This window comes from Sinohyriopsis cumingii, chromosome 5 (genome assembly GCF_028554795.1).
Source record: "Sinohyriopsis cumingii isolate HCF-2022 chromosome 5, ASM2855479v2, whole genome shotgun sequence".
NCBI classification, from domain to species: Eukaryota; Metazoa; Mollusca; class Bivalvia; order Unionida; family Unionidae; genus Sinohyriopsis; species Sinohyriopsis cumingii.
In genome coordinates, this window is record NC_142965.1 from 148510984 (window position 1) to 148532233 (window position 21250).

General features: G+C 34.8%; 1 protein-coding gene across 1 annotated transcript in view; it reads left to right on the plus strand.

The window, feature by feature from the left end:
• Positions 1-21250, plus strand: part of LOC149800433 (uncharacterized) — a 94347-nt gene that overhangs the window by 35544 nt on the left and 37553 nt on the right. Inside the window, exons 5-8 of the mRNA XM_089960064.1 lie at positions 268-290; positions 1560-1701; positions 11737-11795; positions 20506-20589. Of these exons, the coding sequence (XP_089816190.1) occupies positions 268-290; positions 1560-1701; positions 11737-11795; positions 20506-20589 (308 nt within the window). The remainder of the gene's footprint in view (positions 1-267; positions 291-1559; positions 1702-11736; positions 11796-20505; positions 20590-21250) is intronic.

Here is a 21250-nt window from a genome sequence, read left to right on the forward strand (position 1 = left end):
TCGCTTGTTATGGCAGAAATAGGTTATTTAGTGCAGAAGCAATTGGAGTAAATTGTTTAGCCCAGGGACACACATGGTTGCCGACTCTGGTTGATCCGATTCAATAGGATTAGAAGGCCCCATTCTTCAAGCGAGTCAATTAGAATACATAAAAATCAGGAATCCAAATGATGTTAACTTAATTAAAAAGAAAATAGTTTAATATTCTATAATTTTAAAAGAAAGAAAAATGATGATCTAAATAAAAGTTAATTTTATCCATTTCAGCAATTCGGAATATTGACAGAAAGGTACGGAATTTTATCATATTTAAAAGTCATAACATATTTGTTTTTAGTCTGAAGCATATCAGAAAATGATCTCTTTTGGTTATCATGAGCATATGGAACCCGTCCCCATAATTGCATGTAAATAATTTCATATTATATCGCATTAATACTATATATATATATATATATATATATATATATATATATATATATATATATATATATATCAGGATCATTTTAGAAGATTTTTATCCATTAGGTAATAGTTTTGTTTGGAAAATGCTAATTGTGACCTGAGGTCAAGTAGAAGACTAGAAAGGGAAAGAGATCTAGGACTTTCAAGTTGTAGTTTATGTTGTGTCCAGTTGTGCTGGCATTTACGTCTTCAAATTATTGAATTCAAGTGATTATTTTATCTGGAAATATAAAAGTGCTCTGATAAGATTGTAGGATAGAGACATTCACTGCAATTTATAGCCAATTCGAACCTGGAATTATAATACCGTGATTCAACAAAAGACTGTTGGCACATCAACACTCTAGGAGCTACCGGTTACACATCTTCACCGTCAGTTTTGGATTTAATTTGGACTTCTACTGAATTGTATTCAGGACTTTAAGTTATTAGGACTTGTGTCTGCAATTCTAGGACTATGTTGGAATTTAATTCGCTATACCGTAAGTTTTTCTTCTCATTTTTCATCTTCTGTTCTAGGAAAATAAATTATTTGTTGAATTTTATAATTGTTGATGCTTTTCACTCTTTTCTGTTATTTATTTTAAGAACATATATTCGTAAGTATAGTTATTTATATATTTCCGAAATATGAACTAGTTAATATTTATTGCGAACTTAAGCCAATTATATAGAATATCACGTACAAACCAATCCATATTTTAGGTCTTAGTCGACATTTGTTGCGTTGAAATTTAACACCACAAATGTCTTGTCAAAACAACAACCTGTCTCGAGAACGTATATTCCATAAATGTATGCTAAATATTCAGCGAACATTTTCTAGTCAAAGACTCCATAAGGGATTGTCGTGTTTAGTTCTGTTTATATTATGTTCTGTTTTTACAATGCACAAACACGCTACAAATTAATAATGATCAATATTTAAGAAGTGTTATAGTTTGAGTTTAGTTTTGCTGCTAAATAAAAATTTCTTTTAAGATTAAGCCCTTACTTCGTCCAACCTTTGAAAATTGAAAAGAAAACGTTGATATGAACATATTTGAAAGTTAAAGCAACGATTAATTTACTTGATGGTATTTCTAACTTTTGAGATACGAAAAAGTACGGAAGGAAGTTATGCAAGATTGGGATGTTACCTTCATCACGCCTGACGATTTGAAAATAGGAATCCATGCTCTTTGGATGGAAGAAGTTGTGGGAAACATCAAATTGATTGACACAAGTCAGACAGAGGTATTTCACACTGATTTCTTTCATGAGTTAAGTAGATGTCAAATTCCAAAATAAAGACACTAACAGAGAACTCTCGGTCTTCTTTTTAAAAAAAGAGTATCTCTGTTATTTATTCTAGAAATAATTCCAGGAAAAGCATTTACATAATGCATTTTTAAGCTGTCTGTGCTTTATTTGCTATTTCGAGTGTGCCTGTGTTCCACCAATAAAGAATTATGTGTCAGCTTGAATTATATGAAAATGAATTTTCAAGAATAAATTGTTTATTCGGTTTTATGCCCTTTTTGGTAAAATAATATTTAAGGTTTTCAGTCAAATTTAGGTCATGTTTCATATGCCAGAGTAACAATATCTTTTTTTGCGTATGTCGTCATTTATTTTCTTCATTTAAATGTCTTCGACAAAATTTTTATGTTATTCGATTTTGAAAACAGAATTATCGTGATAAAATGCACTTGCTCCTTTTCTGCACATGCATCGTTTACATAATATTAACCTTTCACGTCAGTTGCAGGTCTTTAAAAGACCAATTTCAGATCTTGAACAAACCAGCCCAACTTCTATAGGACACGTGCAACCCATGTGTTATTCAACTTCTCACCATGTAAAATGATCTAGGATAACTCACAACACATTTACAAACAAATCGGACACAGTTAGGACAACTCAGACGTATTGTTGAAACAATTTTAATAATTACACTAAGTCGTACGCAGTCAGTGATATGACATCATGGATTACGTTTAACTCTGAATGATGCATTTTAATACGTTATTTGAATTTGAGAGGTCTTATGTTATTTTTTCGAGCGTTGTATGACCCTTGAAACTGAACCAGCTCATCCAATATTTGCATGCAACTTATACATAAACTATAAATTATCCATTCGGAGACATGGGTCAGGGTGAGCAGTAAAAAGGATTGGTATAGAAAAAATTAAAATATAATTTCAGATAATGTAAGTCTACTATAATTGACTAAATAAAGAATAATGCTTTTAATACATGGGGAACAATCTATATGTCAGAAAGAATCTCTTTGAAGTTATTGGTGTAATCCTATTATGTACATATTTGAACCTTAAGATCATCTTGGGATGGTTATTCATAGCATATCACTTGAAAATGTTTACTTTTATTATTATGATTTGAGAGTCCCAAATATTGTTCAAGCATACTTAAAGACACAGTTGTCTCATAATTGGGTTCAACATACCTTAATAATGGGTTTAAGATTGTCTTTAAAATTGGTCCAAAGTGTCTTAATATTTATTGGGGTTGAGTTGACTTTTGCCTGGGGAAGTTTTGTCCCATGTGTTAGACTGATGTGTCTTCGCTGAGTTTTCCATTGTTCTATTTGTCTAATACGTTGTATTTATTGTCTGCGTATTTTTTCTGTTCATCCCCGTTTACACCGATATTTGTTGCCATGCATAATACAGTTACGGATATCTGTACTGTGTATGTGACTTTTATCATGATCGTAATTTGAGGATTGTGAAAATAGATATTTTGCCTACATGATTTTTATAATGACTGCTAACAAGTAGGCATGATATTTATTAGAATTTGCGTTCAAGACATAACCTCGTTTTATGAGTTAATGAAATGTCCCTTCAGTTTTTTTTTTCAGAAAAGATATATTGCGTCATAGGTCAAGTGGGTTGCATAAATAAAGCTTTGGTAAACAAATGATTCCTTCCTACTTTAATAACAGTCTTTGGGAATCTATGATTATAGTTTACAGCTGTATTGATATATCATTTGAGAGGAATCATTTATTTAAATTATTCATTGGAATTACAAAGTGCTGATAGACATTGTGGACCCAAACATTAATACGGGATTACGGAGAACGTATTCAAAAACACTCTGGATAATATCATTGTAGCACATTAGGACAATCGAAACTGTTGGATTTCATTCTATACTTTTGGACTTGTGGTATAAGTTTAAGCTTATTTGGGATTTTGTTCACAATGCTATGTGTTTTGAATTTTCACTTTGTATTCTTGACAACTAAATCTTTGGATGAAAGGTTCTTAAATTGTTGGTTTCAGTTCTTTTATGTTGCATAGTTTAAGATCATGTGGTTATAACAGTATATTATATCCATAATTATGGTTTTATTTTAGTATTGCACCTTCTGACATAAGTTTCACTTCTTTATCTCATACACCAAAATAATGCACATTAAAAATTTCTCTTAATAATAGCTAAGAAAAACATGGCCTTTTCTAAATAGTTAGCATTATCAGTGCGAAATATCTCATAAATTCTTTGTCTTGAAACGTCAAACCCTTCGCAAACTACGAAACTACAGACCGGAACCATGCATCAAAGGTCATGTAGCTACCGAAATACTTTGTATGCAATAAGGTCAATCGATTTAATTCCTACATTTTCTGCATCGCTAGCAAAATTCCATCTTTCAAACATAATTCAGCAGCATTCCAATATTAAATTCATGTCTACCGAAACCTTTTCATATCACGGGAGTATCGCAACAACATTATTGTCCCAACTTCTGGCATACCGGATCTTTACATTTTCCACTTATTTTACCTTTAAACAAAACCCATGTTATGTTGCACTTACTGCACACATACTTCCGGTGGCTTGTTCAAATGTTTACATTTTAACCTAGATGCATACTACATTTGGTCCGCGGACCCGACATTACTCATATTTCAAAACTCCCACTATAGGGACACTAAAATCCAATGCAATACATTCGTTAATCTGTTAATCTTACCCTTTGGCATGAATCAAAAGACCCTGGAAGACAATAAAGTATCTCCAGTACTTAAGCTATGTACTCATCATCCTTTTGGCAGCTACAGTATTAAAACCTGAAACATTACTTTCCCATGTAGGATTTACCGTAAAGTTGTTACTGGAGTCTGAAACCAATTTGCAACGATGAATATAACACATGGTTCAAAGCTGACAGCATAAATCTGAAGAATTAGCTGTCTGTATCTTCGATGCATGAGCTAAAATTATTGCTTTCACTTGCTGTAACTGGTGTACCAAAATTTCCACTAGACTTTTTGAGACTGTATTAACAAACTCACTAGAGTATATCTTACACATTCAAGGCTAAAATAACAGTACCAAGTGATTTTATAGGAATAACCTATCCAAATAAAGTAGTTGTATTATTGTTAAAGAAAACATCTCAGACTTATCGATTATTTAGAATACCTCGTAACAGAAAGATTATTCACCTATCCCATCGTGTTCTAGCCTTTTGAAGAAAATCCCTACACAGCAAATATACCAATTATATCTTACTGACATACCTAAATATCCCGAGTGGAAAAAAGACTATTTATAGATTGTTCTGGATTGTGAAAATGTTAACATAGTGTATAGCTGCAAAACCTGTCTTAACGACTCGATCGGAGATAGTGAAGAACTTTATCCGAATATTTAATATAACGTGTATCGAAAATACAGAACTGTGTGGTATGAAGGTGCAATACTTTTGAAGAGAAAAAAATAGAATCATATGCGATTTCTTTACATCGACACCGACTATGATATTGTTGAACGAAAAATCAACTGCACGAACTCTCAAAGCCTAATTGTTGGCTTATTAATAACAACGTTGAACCAATGTGAGCATGCGCAACAGTGTCAGATCAGTATGCCTGAGGATGATATCATCTGGATAGACGGTGACTCAACCATTCCATATTTAAACTGGTTGAGCAAAACAATCAGCAATCATCAGTTTAGAAGTCTTATCTGTGTACCATTCCTACTTCTGGAAAATAATGTTTGACACAAATCGTAAACGTTTCAACCAAAGAACACAGGAAACCAGAAACTTGGACCATCGTTCATGAATGGCTATTGTTTTATCCCTGGAATTATTGACCACGTCGTCGTCCTCATTTAATTAACATGTAAGGAGGAAACCAGTTAAAATGAAACTTTATATGTGGAGTAAAGTCATCAGGTTCAACATTAAATGCTTGTGCACCAAGCTATCCCAGTCAGTGTTGACACATTTCCATCAGTTATCAGCATTAATAAAGCCTCGACATTTTTCCGAGATGGGTTGCATCAGTTTTATTTAGAAATAAACGATCACCTTCGGATGAGCTTCCAGTGAACTCCCGGAGCTATAGCCAGTCATGGATAAGCAGAATTATCACGAAATGTATCAGAAGAAAACACTGGTTCTGACGTGTCAGGTCTTCCAATTCAGCTTATATGTGGTTAATGCATAAAGCAAAAAGGTACATATAAAGCATATTGTGTCAATTATATGCTGAGCAGTGACCGAAGAAATCCAAGCATAGTTTGGAATTTCATTACAGAGAGAAGGAAGGACTACACATGTGTTGTTTCCTAAAGAAAAGACTGTCTCACTTTGTGCAACAGCACCAACGTAACAAACATCTTGGTTCAGCAGTATTCACCAACAGAAGACATATCACAACTACAAGACCTTGGTACTACCATGCTGTCCCGCGTACTACCTTGGTACTATCGTGCTGTCCCGCGTACCTCATATTGTTATCTCTTAACAAGGAGCCATAAGTCTGCCTTGTAATATCACAAAACCAAAACATCCATGCCAGACCAAATTCCTGGTAGATTACTGAAGGAAAATGTCACAGAATAATATAATGGGTTTGGGAGATTCTTAAAAATCTTTTTAGGCAGAGGTACGATGCACAAAGAAGGGAAACATAGTTACAAATATCTTCAAGCAGGGAAACCGTTCAACAACAGCAAAGTATCGGCATGTATAATTTATGTCCATCATATGTATGATGCTGAAACATACCATACACAGCTTATTGATGTCACACTTCGAACTTTACAACGTACATAGCGACTGTCAATATGGATTTCAGAAAAGAAGCTCATGTGATACGGAAATGTGGGATACAAACCAGAAGATCGAAGCCGTCCTCCTGAATGTCTCCAACACCCTTGACAGAGCACCCAATCAGCGCCACATAACAAACTTCATCAATGTGATTTAAGGAATAACATCCTAAGCTGGGTTTGAGGACTTTCTCTCAAGAGTACACAGAAAGACGATTTCCTTTGCGCAGAATTATACATAAAGATCACCAGTAGTGTGAAATGTCTTATAGTCGCCAGTTCAAGTGACCTGTCTTGAAATTATCTCATTGACAACGTCATCAAAAGCCCAACTCCTACTTGGTTTTATTTAAACATAACATAAAATTGAGCTCTCTAAATGCTAAAAATCCCGTTGAATATATGTCTACTGCTTAGACTCCACATACAAAAGCGTGTCATCAACATAATTGAAGCAGTCAAGAGACGAGCAGTTAGGTTTGTTAAACATAACTACCGGATGACTAGCAGTGTGGCATGAATGCGCATGTGAAGGAATTATATATATTTATTGTTTATGTTTACTCGGGTTTCGTTTCTGCTTACAGCGTTAATTGAGGGTGGTTCATTTATATCGTACATTTATACCGTACATTATTTCAGTGTAGTGAGTTCGGTTCACTTTATGCTGCACGAGCAAAGTGCTTCTAATGAGAAAACCGCTATGTCATGAGCTTATTGTTTGCGCCATAGACAGGATATTATAGTCTCAAGTTGTATTTATAATTTTACAACCTGAAAAGTCTTTTAAGTAAGCGGTCCACATTCCGGAGCAAATATCCTGCTCTAGAGCTGTTAGGGCAGCCATCGTTAAGCTAAGAGCCGAGCGATGTATTAATATCGGGGTCTACCAGTCTGTTTGGGCTACCCGTGTTAGGCAGTCTGGCAGCCGTAAAACTGTTGATGTTTTCCGTCTTGGAGCTATGATGTGTGTTTGAGCTTTGCTGTGTCTTTTGATGTGTTGGAGCTGTGCCGTATGTGCTCTGTGTTTGTATTGCATGTACTGCGTGCTAGGCAGTTGGGTTCTAAGAGACGCTTGACTGTGTGTACGAGGGGTGTGTGTATGTGTGTGTGTGTGTGTGTGTGTGTGTGTGTGTGATGGGCAACTGTTGATGCTGCCTATGTTGATGTCAGCTTTTCTGATGAGGTACTTGAAAGCTGCTAGGTGAAAGTACAAACAATGGATCTTCCCTGTAGTTGTCTGCTGCATTGTTGTTTCTGAGAAAAGTTCTTGTTACTAGCTGGAAGGCTTTCCATGTCGTCTTTTCCTTGCCACACAGTGCACGGTCCAATGCATCATCTAGAACAAGTTCATAAATCTGAGGACCAACAAAGACACCTTCCCTAATCTTAGCTTCACTTAACCTTGGCAATTTTCCACGGAGAAACTTGAAAGCTGCCTGTGTAACAAAATCTTCCTTGATTCAACAACTGGAGAATGCTGAACACTTTTCAGACCAGGTTCAAATGACTGGTCTGAGTGGCCAATCTCTCTTGATGTTGTGGGAATCTCTCGCACGACTATCCCATTTGCAGAGAAAAGAGAAATACTTTGTTTATCCAGTCTACAGACCAAGCAAGAGTGCAAACACCTTCAAATTGCCACAAAGTTGCCACTGACGTTAGTCCTAATTTATGCACCTCATGTGTTAATATGGATTGAATGCCCAACTGGAATTGCTGGCAAAACATTGCCTTTATGCAGCAAAACAGATTTATGACTCGTCGTCGATAAAGCCGTGAACAGTCTCCACTTATCTGGATCATGAACGATGTTGAGGGCTGCCATCACACCATCGATTTTGCTGCGGGTAACAAGATCACCTCACATGAAAAAGAATGGGACAAGATCCATTTGACGGTCACTGAACATGGGAACCATAACATCAGCTGCCAGGAGATTCCACTGTTATTTTCAGGAGCCCAACAACTCTGCCTTACTATTAGATAGTTCCTTCAGTTCACATTGCGTTATGAGGTGTGGTTCAGAGGAGGAGGATGGGAGAAAATATGGGTCATGTGACATTGATGGTTTAGGACTAGAAGTTTCATTTTCCGCTCCCTCGTCTGACTCAAGTGAGAATGATTCTGGTGCATCAGGAATCAGCAGTCCTTCTCCATTGGGGTACTGGACGTATAGCCGATGGAATGTTTGGATAATGCACAGTCCACGTCTTGTTTGACAGACCTTTCCCAATTTGAGGCATAATGCAGAAGTAGTTGTAGTTGTAGATGAAGTAGGGTTTAACGCCATTGTTCAGCACACGATAGGTTATACATAGCGGCCAGTATTAATGGTGGTGGAAGAACCCGCGAAACACCGGAAAGAACCACCGACCCACGAGAAGCTACTGGCAAGCTTTCTCACATACCCACATTGGCTGAATCCGAGACTCGAACCCACGCAGACAGGTGAGACGGCAGTAATCCGTAACGGAGAGCTCTTTAAACCACTCGGTTACTCGGAGCCCCCATGCAGAAGTAACAATTGCATGATATTATATGTTGGCTCTCTCCAAATCATTGGCACTGCAAAAGGCACATATTTTCTTTTTCCTGCTAAACCACTGGCAAAGATTTGTTGCAAAAGAGTTTTTTTTTACTTATGTGTCGGATCGTCCTCTTGTCCTGATCTCCACCTATGCAGCCAAAATAAAGGTGATAGGCTTTCTTAACCATAGTGGTTATAATGCGCATGTGTGATGCAAAGGTCACTTCACCACAAACATAGAAGACGTTATAGCGTTGTTCACACAGGTACGAGGTATCTCTTCCACACTTTAGCAAAACAGAAATGTGTCCCTGTGCGAAATCAAACAATGACAAAAAAAAGAGAGCACGACTCTATGATTTCTGATATAGGACGATTTGTTCGGTAGATTGAAGTAAGCTTAGTTATGATTGCATTATCCATGACCTCTATGAATAATATGATGTAATTAATATTATGTATGACGCAATAACAGCTTCAGATTGCCTCATTCGTTGTTTTGCCTAAAACGCAAGTGCTGTCCAAACCCAGTCATATATTTATTCAAAGATCCAGTCAAAGATTTTTTCTTTAATCATTTCTAGTTTGAATTGAGATGCTTTCCCTTTATAACACTTATCATCCGCCATTCACATGTCAAGGGTCGTAGATACTGACCCAGTACCATATCTTAAAACTGGATCCAATCAACAATGTTAAGCATCATTTTCTTTCCCATAATTAGTAAAATTTGACTACATTTATTTCGGAAGCATTCGGTTGTGGACTAGTGTCATCAGACAGCTTTGGGACCGAAGATAACTTGTGGTTGTCAATCATAAGCCACAAGTTATCTCTAACCTTTGGGATATTTACCATTATTGCTATTCGAACAAAAACATTCTCTATCAATATTTGAGCGAAAACCACCATTGTCACTGTCTGAGTGAGAGTTGTTGTCATTATTGTTTTGAAAGTCATCATTATCATTATTTGAGTGAAAGTCGTCATGACCATTGAGTAAGTATTCGTTATTTGTGTTTAATTTAAATCACTGCTTATGCATGTTGATAGATCTATCAATTATGATATTTGCTTAAATTAGATTCATTCATTCTTGCTGATTGTTTGTTTTAAGTTAATGTTATGATTCGTTACTGTTAGGATATAATATAGTTTTCTTTATATCAGTTATCGAACATCATTGTGTTAATTCCATTGTTGGAATTTATCCGTATGAGTTTGGTGTCAGAATTTAATATTTTCAATCACAACGTAAATAATATCTTATTCACATAATCTCTCTTAGTGTCTGCACTATATTCCGACCCCAACCCGGATCATCCTGTTACAGTGCAAGCATATGGGATAGAAGAGCCAAAAACATTAAGGGATAAGTCAAAGTTTACCATGTTATGTCGGGTTACCTATCGTCTAGTTGATATACCTATACAGTCATACCTTACAACTACCTTGTATAGGACTAGACGACACAGTATTGAAATATCGGCACTTCCAAACAACCTCTCTTGTCTACAGCAACAGCACCTTCAACCACTCTGTCATCGTGTGCAACAGCCTCCCTGTGTGTTAGATCAGCCAGTGTCTATTCGAATTATTCCAAATGGTACTGGCCACCTTGGTCTTATCTGTCAGAAACCCTATTTTGTCTGCTGATTTGACATGTAAAAGCGGTAATTCAACCTCACATGTCGAATCTCAACTGCGACTTTACTCAGTTTTCATGAACCCAATTAATACAATTTGGACACATAATAAAAATTTAGCTTAGGTCATTAGAAATTAGGGATTGTTGTCATTCCATACCAATAATAACCGTTAGTTCTTCGTGTAAACCAGCCTGCATACCCTATCATTGTTGACACGAACTCGCCTATCTAGCTACAAATGAGTAAAAACAAGTGTTGTTTACCTATACGCGGTGGTATCTATTGTGCATGGTCTTCAATGTCTTGCCCTGTGTTAAAGAAAAGGGACTCTTATTTTTCATATATGACTTGAACGAATATACTAATTGATGACTGGAAATATATACCAACATTTTTTATTCCAATCCACTATGACGTTTGAATTGATGATCGATTAATTTCAAACATTCGCGTGGATAGTCTTGACTTGTACAGCCACAATGGTGGCTATAACACCTGTCTGCCGCCGTCACATTGGTCTACTGATTTACTATTACCATGAAGCTTTTTTTCCAAACTGTTAAACATCACACCGAACAATGATATTAAACTGAATTTCACTATGGCAATTTAAATATAAAACTTTTATTTTCTATGTAATGTTGAGACGTGTACTTTTGAAATGAAATTATATCTAAAGTAAATACAAAATCTCTAACATATATGTTCAACTGGATGTTATCTTATAGCATGACCAGACTGGCCAAAACAATTTACTTAAGCAGAGACATTACTCTTTTTACAGGTCAAAAGTTTGCAAATATGACGACATCCTTTGCATGAGGAAAAGTCAGCAAAGAACTTTAAAAATGTTCAGATTCATAAAGTTCTAGAAGAAAAATCTTCTGTCTATAACGAATTTATTTAAACATATTCAATTCGTTAATAAAGTCAGCTTTTCACGTGCAATTCGTTCTCCTTTAAATCGTGTTATGAGTTCAATCATATCTTCTTTTTTCTTACTCAACAGGAAAGCTCACCTGAAGAAAATTTATACAACATCATTGAAGTAAACCAGAATCTCAAAAGGTATTGCCAAAAACTAATACACAGTATATGGTGTATTTTTATTTACAACTGAACTTTTTTCATATTGTAGATATACTTAACTTGACCCATACGTGTCAAAATAAATAGTATTCTCTTGGTGTCATCATTGCCCTGCTCTCTGCAGCCTCTGGTACCCTAATCCATTTCGCCAGTCTGTCATATAAACAAAATGATGAAATAGGTTTGAAGGTAAGAACTAGTGGTGTACGAGAATTCATTTACTAGACAAAAGCAATTTAACACTCATCTATATGCCCAAGCCCACTATATTTCCATTTATATATGCAAATTATATCCATGAAATAATAATAATAATATTAACAATAATAAATTAAGACATATACACCAGAGAGGAAATTAAGTATCCCCGCATCACAATAAATGTATATAGGCTTACACCAATACTTTCATACGGGTTAGATTTTTACTTTATTTCTAGAAAAGGGAATAGTATACAAAATGAATGAACAATGAAAGGATTATTGTCAATTACCGAATAATTGATGTAATTACGCTGTGTTTGATGCAATTAATTATAATAATGCTCAAGGAGATCTTAGCAAAACCTTTTGAAGAAATACATCATAAAGCTTATAAACTGGTAAGAATTAGTACCAAGGGCAGCTAGCATCCAAGATATAATAATACTAATTTGTCTATTATTTGTGTTTTGCACGTTGACACATGCATAAGGACACACGTTCTTTCACGCGTTTTATACCACCATATCAAAGTTTGAATATGTATTTTCTACATTAAAACAGATCTGTTTCGAGAATGACTGTAAGCAGTTGCAAATGTTTTTCTTTAGAAATGTCATAATCTCAAAATCTCTGACACGTCACTTATTATCAACAATAAATAAACTAAGTATTATTATTTCGTTAGTAATCAGTAATCATCTTTCTATGAAGTCATCATCCTTGTACTCAAGGATTTTCTTCCCATTTCCATAAGCTGATAGATATGAGCAAAAGAACTGAAGAGCATATTTCACTACTGTTCATATTAGTCACATAGTTGACAACATAATTGCACCTCTCTCTCTCTCTCTCTCTCTTTGATATTACAAAAGCACAAATCATATGACAAATAACAGTTTTACCCCTAATGATTGCATTTGTCAAATAGTGGTAATGGACATCAAACAATATGTGTGCTGTTACGTGTTTAGGCTCTTTCAAACAGTAACACGAAAAGAGTGAAGACAACAAGCTCTGTAAAATCTAAAAAATAATGTATTTACCTAGAAAAACAAAGTAAAAACAAGAAAAAGAACTTACGGCTTTACGATTCAAATATAAAAATAGTCCAAGAATAATACAATAATTGACAAATAGAAGTCCTTGTAATAAAAAGTCTTAATGAAGCTGAGTTCGAATCCCGATGAAATCCAGAATGTAAGGTGATGATGTATGCTGTGGTCAGCGTCTTACTGATGTGTCAACAGTTCCTTGTTGAATCACAGAAAATAATATTCCAGTGTTTGAATTCTGTGTAAATTTCAATAGCCGTCCTTGTTCAATAATTAATTTAGAGCACTAGTATTTCCAGGGAAAGATAATCTCTTAGAATCAAAATAATTTGAGAAAACTAAATAATTAGCCCAAGAACTGGTCACAATATAAAACAATTTAACTTCTCACGTGTTAACGCAAGTAAAGACTGTTCTTTCTCAAAATATCACGAACAAATCTAGCTACCACACAAAACAGATTCCCGGATGTGGGTCAATCCTCTGAAAAAACCTAATTGATACATGTTATTTTTCACGTACTCCAAGTATGGCCTCGATTTCACCTTACGAACCTTACTCTAACAAAGAATTTTAAAACAATAAAGTTGTTACTCTTACTGGTTCTGAACCAAGGTCAAGAATTAGGTCAGCGTTAGATACAAAGTTTCTATTATTAGTTATTTTCACAAAAACAGTCAGGTCAAACTGAATTGAACTGATTATCTAGACAATGTCAAATCCAGTAAATAAAGTAACATTACAGTATCATGTAATGGAATAAAAATAATTCAGATCTAATAAACAAACAATTCAATTAAATCAAATATAAATTAAATAAGATATACATAAAACTTACCCCATAAAGATAAAGAAAGATTTATGTAATAAAGCTTTCTTTTTACCATAGATTAATTATATGTGAGGCTTATTTTTAAAAAAATAACATAAGAAGAACTAGTATGAATTATACTAAGTGTACATGAAATAATACATCTCTATTAAATTATCTTTTCCCTTGATGTGCCTGATGTCAATATTATATTCCTGTAACAACAAACTCGACCTTAGTATTCTTTGATTTTTATTTTTCATCTTGCCGATTAACGTAAGTTGGTTCAGATAACTAAACACAATAATCGAAGAAGCTGAACTAATGTAAACTTTTAAAAGTTGTAATGCCAATATCAAAGCCAAACATTCCTTCACAATTAGTGAATAATTTCTTCGGTGCTTTTATAACTTCTTAGAAAAATAGCACACTGGATGATCAACACCATTTTTACCTTATTGAATCAATACTACTCCAACCCCAACATCACTTTCATCAACAGACAGTTTAAATGATTGGCTGAAATTTGGAGCTGTAAGAACCGGTGTACTCTTAAATATGGCCTTTAATTTATCAAAAGCCTCCTGACATTTTCAGTCCAATTTAACTTGTTTTTCCTTGCTCAATAAATTTGTCAGTTGTTCAGCAATTATAAAAAAATTGGAACAAAATGTTCGATAATATCCAGCCATACCTAAAATTCGCATCAGTTGCTTGTTACTTATAATCACAGTGAATTCAGAGATAGCCTTGATCACATCATTTATAGGTTTAACTTGTCCATGTACCACGATATGTCCCAGAAAAGTTAGACTAGCACGGCAGAACTCACTTTTGGATAAATTAATAGTCAAACTTGCATCAGTAAGTCTGTCAAAGAATGTCCGAATTGTCGCTAAATGTTCTTTCCATGTGTCGTTGATGATGATGACATCATCGGTGTAAGCTTCATAATTATCTAGACCAGAGATGATCATATTAATGAGACGTTGAAAAGTACTTGACGAACCTTCATCCCAAAGACATCACTTTATATTGAAAATATCTATTTGGAGTCACGAATGCCGAAATTTTCTTTGCTCTTTCCGTCAGTGGAATTTGCCAAAATCCTTTCAGAAGGTTCAATTTGGTGACATACGTAGCATTTCTGATCTTATCAATGCAGTCATCGATTCTCGGTAATGGAAATGAATGTATTTAGTCACACTGTCCACCTTTCTATAATCAGTGCACATACGGAATGTTTTATCTGGTTTCGGAACAAGTATCTTGGTGAACTCCAGTCACTTTTAGTGGGCTTTATGAAATTATTCTCCAGCAAATACTGAATTTTTTTATTCCGAGTATTCTTGTTTGAGAGGGTTCATCCTGTACGGGTGCTGTTTGACAGGTTTGGATTTTAATATTTCAACGTCATGGACAATATGGTGTGTTTTTGTAGGAATTTCTGGAAATAATGCTTATATTTAAATACAAGCTGTTTAAAGTTATTCCTTTCTTGTTGTTGCAAATGTGACCTTTGCTGGTCCAGATCTTTCACAATTTCTGATTTCCGAAGATTTGTCACTCCAAAACCAGTAGAGTCCAATGATATTCCTTCACTTAAATTCTCACTGAGTGGGACAGGTACAATTATATTGATTGCATGTTTAACCTGGTTATCTCTCTCAATATAACGGTACTACTATAATTTAGTTAGAAACTTGGAGTACTATTATTATAATGTAACGCATTCATTTTCGTCTTAACTTTGTAAGGGCCGTAGTAATCTGTAGAAAACTCTGAAAAATGAGAACCCTATTAACAGACTCAAGAGTTCTCTCTATTATAGTTATGTCAAACCATAATTTCACTTTTGACTTGAATTGTTGAATATCAGATTCAAGCGTAATTAGCTGGAAAATTCCAGACATAAAATGTGACCCTTGATCAGATTGGACAGATTTGGGAAGGCCAAATTGAGTAAAATAAACTTCATCAAAGCTTTTACTATAGTTTTAGGTTTAATATTCCGCAAAGGAACTGCCTCTAGGAATCTTGTTGACACACATTATGGTCAGCAAGTATTGGTTTCCTGACTTGGTCTTAGGTACCATGATTCTACTAAATGGTTCGTCAAATGCTGTAATAGGTTGCATATGGCCCTTAAGTATCTTCTAATTGGGTTTCGTATCATCTGACAAGTATGACAAGAGCGTCTACAAACATTACTTTTAAGTTTTGGCCAATAGAAGTGAGTCCAGATCTTGTGATAAGTCTTATTAATCCCTAAATTACCAGCCAAAGAAGTTTCATGAGCCAGACTAAGTATTTCTTGTCTGTAATATTTTGGAACTAAAATATGATAGTTCACTGACCACTTGTCACCAGCAGGTACCTCAGGAGGTCTCCATTTTCTCATAAGAATTCCATTTGTAATGAAATAACAGACAGGAACTTCAGTGGCATCAGTTTTACTAATATATCTTTGAAAACAAACAGGAGATCTCAGGATCTATTTCCTGTTCGGCGACAAATGATTCTCGTTTGTCACCCTGATTACAATGAAGAGAATGAGTAGTTAAAAGAGGATCACTATGAGCAATACCTTCTGATTGATCCAATCAAGGAGCGAAAGTGACCTCATCACGAGCCTGACCAATATGTGTGCCTGCTTAAGGAATTCTTTTCCGATTAACATCATTCTCAAGAGATTTCTTTGCCATAGCTCTAGTAATTGCACAAGCTGGGTATAAATCAGGGAATCGTTTTTCAATAGAATCGACTATCTGATCCAAACAAGGCTTGTCAGTTACAAGTGGAATAACCACAACCTTATCTCCAGCTAGGTCGTTGATTTGTAATAATGAATGCCCTCAAGGGGTATAACAGAGACTGTTCCGACTGTCACGGGTCCTGTGACTAAGTCTGATGGCAAATTTACACAATGGAGAGGAATATTAATAAAGCCGTACTCTACTCCTGAATAAAAACACTTTCATTAGAAGAAAACTTCTCAGATAAAGGTAAAGTAACTGACAATAAAAGACTCTGGGAAGGTCATGTGTCCCTGAAAAGTTTAACAGGGATGGGATTGGCCTAATCACCCGAGAGTGATATAGAACCCTAATAAGTTGAATCAGTTGATCAATAAAATGTCATTGCGTATTGAGAAATTTAAAACAAAGGCCAGCAATTGTCTGGTACAAAAGTTTCTTTTATAGATCCCGGTTTCGGAGAAATGCTTGAATATAGATGTTACTAGTAGTAAGCATCCCCATCTATGCGTAATTAAAATATGAATAGCTTGAACACAGGTGTTACTGAAAGTGAGCAGCGTACGACCTGTGGTATAAAGTAGCATATAGTTTCTAGTGGCCACAGTGGCATACCTTATGGTAGAACAACTTCGCATATCACATTAAGTACGTCTCAAAAGTCATAATAGGTCAGTTACTATTGCACCACAGAATGATTCGAATATCAATACAGAGTGTGCAAAAACACACCTTCAAAGACTTACAGTCAATCCGTCATTGATCGCTACAACAATCAAGCAAATCAAAATGTTACAGAAATGGATCCTGAAGAAGATATATAACCCCAAGTATAGTTTCTAAACATGCTGTCAATAGTTCGGTTACAAAAGCATCTCAGATTTGAAGTAGCAATAATGTTCATGGATGTTCAAGTATTCCTCTCAGAAAATCTTTAGATCACAAATGATATCACGTTATGCAGACTGAAGATGGTGGATTGTAATGATCTCTTATTTATTGTTGTGACATTAATGGCTTCATGGAGCAACCAGAACTCGCACTTTGTAGCTAACATTAATCATCAGTCGATAAAGATGCACTTTACAAACGTCTTGCAAACGTGATTTTTAATCTACTTATATACAAAGCAAACGACCAGGATCCATATCTAATAAAATACATGTAATATATTCTTCAGAAATTGTAGCGAAATTTTCAGAAAAGTCAGTTTTTGCCTACAAGGGCTTGTTGCAGACGATGGTTAACTAATAAGCAATGGAACAGTGATATTTTCTTTTACCGTTAAGAATCCGATGAATAAACATTCATGCTAATTCCATGTGATCTACTCGTTTGTTTGTCTCTTTCCAGCACACGTGTGGTTGCGTTTAATCTAAATATACTTTCATAGAATGTTACAGGCATTATGTAAAGTGGTTTGTATCTCAGCCATATTCTATCGGAACAATATAACGATATATGTGGCATTTCCGAAAATTGGTTATTTCAGGAATGTTACGTATATCTGATTTAATATATATTTAATTTTTCAGTTTTTATTTTACTGTAAGCTATTATAATGTAAATTTATTCACTATAGATGATACTTTTTTCAGGAAATGGTTTGTCCTTGACTGTTAGTGTATAAACAACAGGTGTTGATCTAAATTCTGACCTGGTTTCTAAGTTTGTAGCAACTGTTGTAAACAGCTGTATCTTTGTTTTATAATGATTGGTTGTTATCAATGTCATGATGAAACTACGTGGGTTAAGAAGTAAACACTTTTTTAAAAATTTTATTCTGGGAATAAAATTATTGGTCTAATCAAGGCCATATTCTGTGTATGTGATATAAACATCATCACATGACCCTTGTTGATGTTTTAAAAAAGCCCATATAACTCAATGTCAAAATAATAATTTTTAGTAGAAGTTGGGCAGTAAAGTGTTATATTGTTCTGTTTAGAGTTATTTTAAATTACTTGTTTGTAAGTATTTTTGATAACTTGGATTCAAAAAGGATTAATTCTGTTATTTGTCTGAAGAGTGCTCACACAGGGAAAGACATTGCTTACAAAGAACTCTAGATAAGCACAATACTGACTACTGCATACGTCATCGTCATCCATCTTGGATTTTACATCTGGTTTCGAATTTGGAATTATTAGAACATTTATTACTAGGACTTTTGCAACTTAATTCGTGGATTATTCATATAATAATTTTGGATTTGATTCTTGAAACCGTAAGTTCTCCTTTTGTCATTTGTTTTACAGAATTTTCCAGAAAAATAAATTATTTGTTAAATTTTTAAAAGCTTGTTGTGTTAACTCTTTCTATGTTACTGTTTATTCGAGCCTAAACACGTAACAGGAACAACTTCGGTTTTGAGACTATTGATTCTGTCTATTTGCCTGTTGCCACTTTTGACCGGGATAAGATTTGACCATTACGTAGAAAGGATGATGTCGATATCTTGTGGCATAAAAAATACAGTAATGGTCTTAATCTTCTAGAGATAAATGACGATGTTATGCATTGTCTGTTAGTTAGATTTTTGTATATATTATTTTAAAATTTATTACATTATATGCTAATGCAATGTAACATTGATTCTTGGACTTAACCTTGTCCAAAATTAAGTTCCTTTTATACTTGACCTGATTGTTTTAAATCAGTAAACGAATAATACATAACTATAATATTCTCTATCTGTATGGGTCTTATATTAGGATCATTATTAAAAGATGTAAACATGTTAATTTGGGTTCGGGTCTAGGTTGTTAAAATTCATCTATAAATAAACGTAGCGTATCTGGCATATGTTAGGTTCTATATTCTAATTTTAGTAACATACCTTCTAATTATAACTAGGATTTTACCGTTTTTAGAGTGCTATTAGACGAAATATATATAATCTTCATTCCAGCAAACAAAGAGCAAATTGATTTTTTTGTATAGCAAAATAGTTGATGTTATAGCTTTTGTGAGCAGAAATACCCTCCCTATTTCAAAAGTCAACCATTTCATAAAGCCCTACGCGAATACTGATTTTAAAAGATTGTATAGAACTATGATTAAGACAAGAGTGGGTTCAAAATAGAAACGTCATCGAACGAAAAGATATATTTTTTCGCCGGCTACAAAAATGAGGGGAAAAACCTTACGAAACTCTACAGAAAATGTGCGTCCGATGTTTATAAGCAAGAAAATGATGACACTCCTATATTTGCAGAGATAGATCAAAACCAGTTTTGGAAAGCGATACATTTAAGAAAACAGAAATCTCAAAGACGGTTTGAAATGTTGTTTTGCGATATTGTTTCTCGTGACCATGCAGATATTATTTATCAGTGGGCATTATACCTTGAAACTTTGTATTCGCCTTAGTTAGACAATACATATAAGTAATTCCACAAGGAAGATAGTAAGATCGTCTGAAAATGAAGAGAGTCCACTTACAGTGGAGAGTCAGATTACATCACATATATATGACGAGGTTTCTTCTGTACTAAGCATAGTACTATGGGCGTTCCGTGTTCAAGTAATTCCTTAGTAAATGATCATATAGGTTCCCAAACCGCTTAGGTTAGATTACACATATTTGTTTTTCTTTCCCATCTGAAGAACATGCATGAAGATGATGCGAAGTGAAGGAATACAGTATATGACTATTACTGACTTTGAGCTGAACGAAATTATTTATTTGTATAATGGCGATCGCAAAATGGACTTGTGCACTTTCTCTCTCTCTCTCTCTCTCTCTCTCTCTCTCTCTCTCTCTATATATATATATATATATATATATATATATATATATATATATCCATTCACCTATTCTAAATACAGCTATAATGTAAGAGCTTTACAAAAAATATTTTTCAGAGAAAAGAGAGAAACTGAACTGCAAAGAGATCGCTTGACAGCATATAACCAACAGCTTAAGGAGGAGCTCGAGAAGCGGGCAAGGTAGGTCCCCATTGTCACCCTATTAGTAACGTCATCGTGATTGTCGTTACAAACCTTGACACCTATTAGTAACGTCATCGTGATTATCGTTACAAACCTTGACACCTATTAGTAACGTCATCGTGATTGTCGTTACAAACCTTGACACCTATTAGTAACGTCATCGTGATTGTCGTTACAAACCTTGACGCCTATTAGTAACGTCATCGTGATTGTCGTTACAAACCTTGACGCCTATTAGTAACGTCATCGTGATTGTCGTTACAAACCTTGACGCCTATTAGTAACGTCATCGTGATTGTCGTTACAAACCTTGACGCCTATTAGTAACGTCATCGTGATTGTCGTTACAAACCTTGACGCCTATTAGTAACGTCATCGTGATTGTCGTTACAAACCTTGACACCTATTAGTAACGTCATCGTGATTGTCGTTACAAACCTTGACACCTATTAGTAACGTCATCGTGATTGTCGTTACAAACCTTGACACCTATTAGTAACGTCATCGTGATTGTCGTTACAAACCTTGAATAGAACTAGTATTTAAACAAACGAGATTGCTGACAAAATAAGTTCACTCACTTGTGCAGTCTTATCTTATCCTCACTCTTTCAGTCTCTGCAAATCAGCCAGATTAATGTTACACACACACACACACA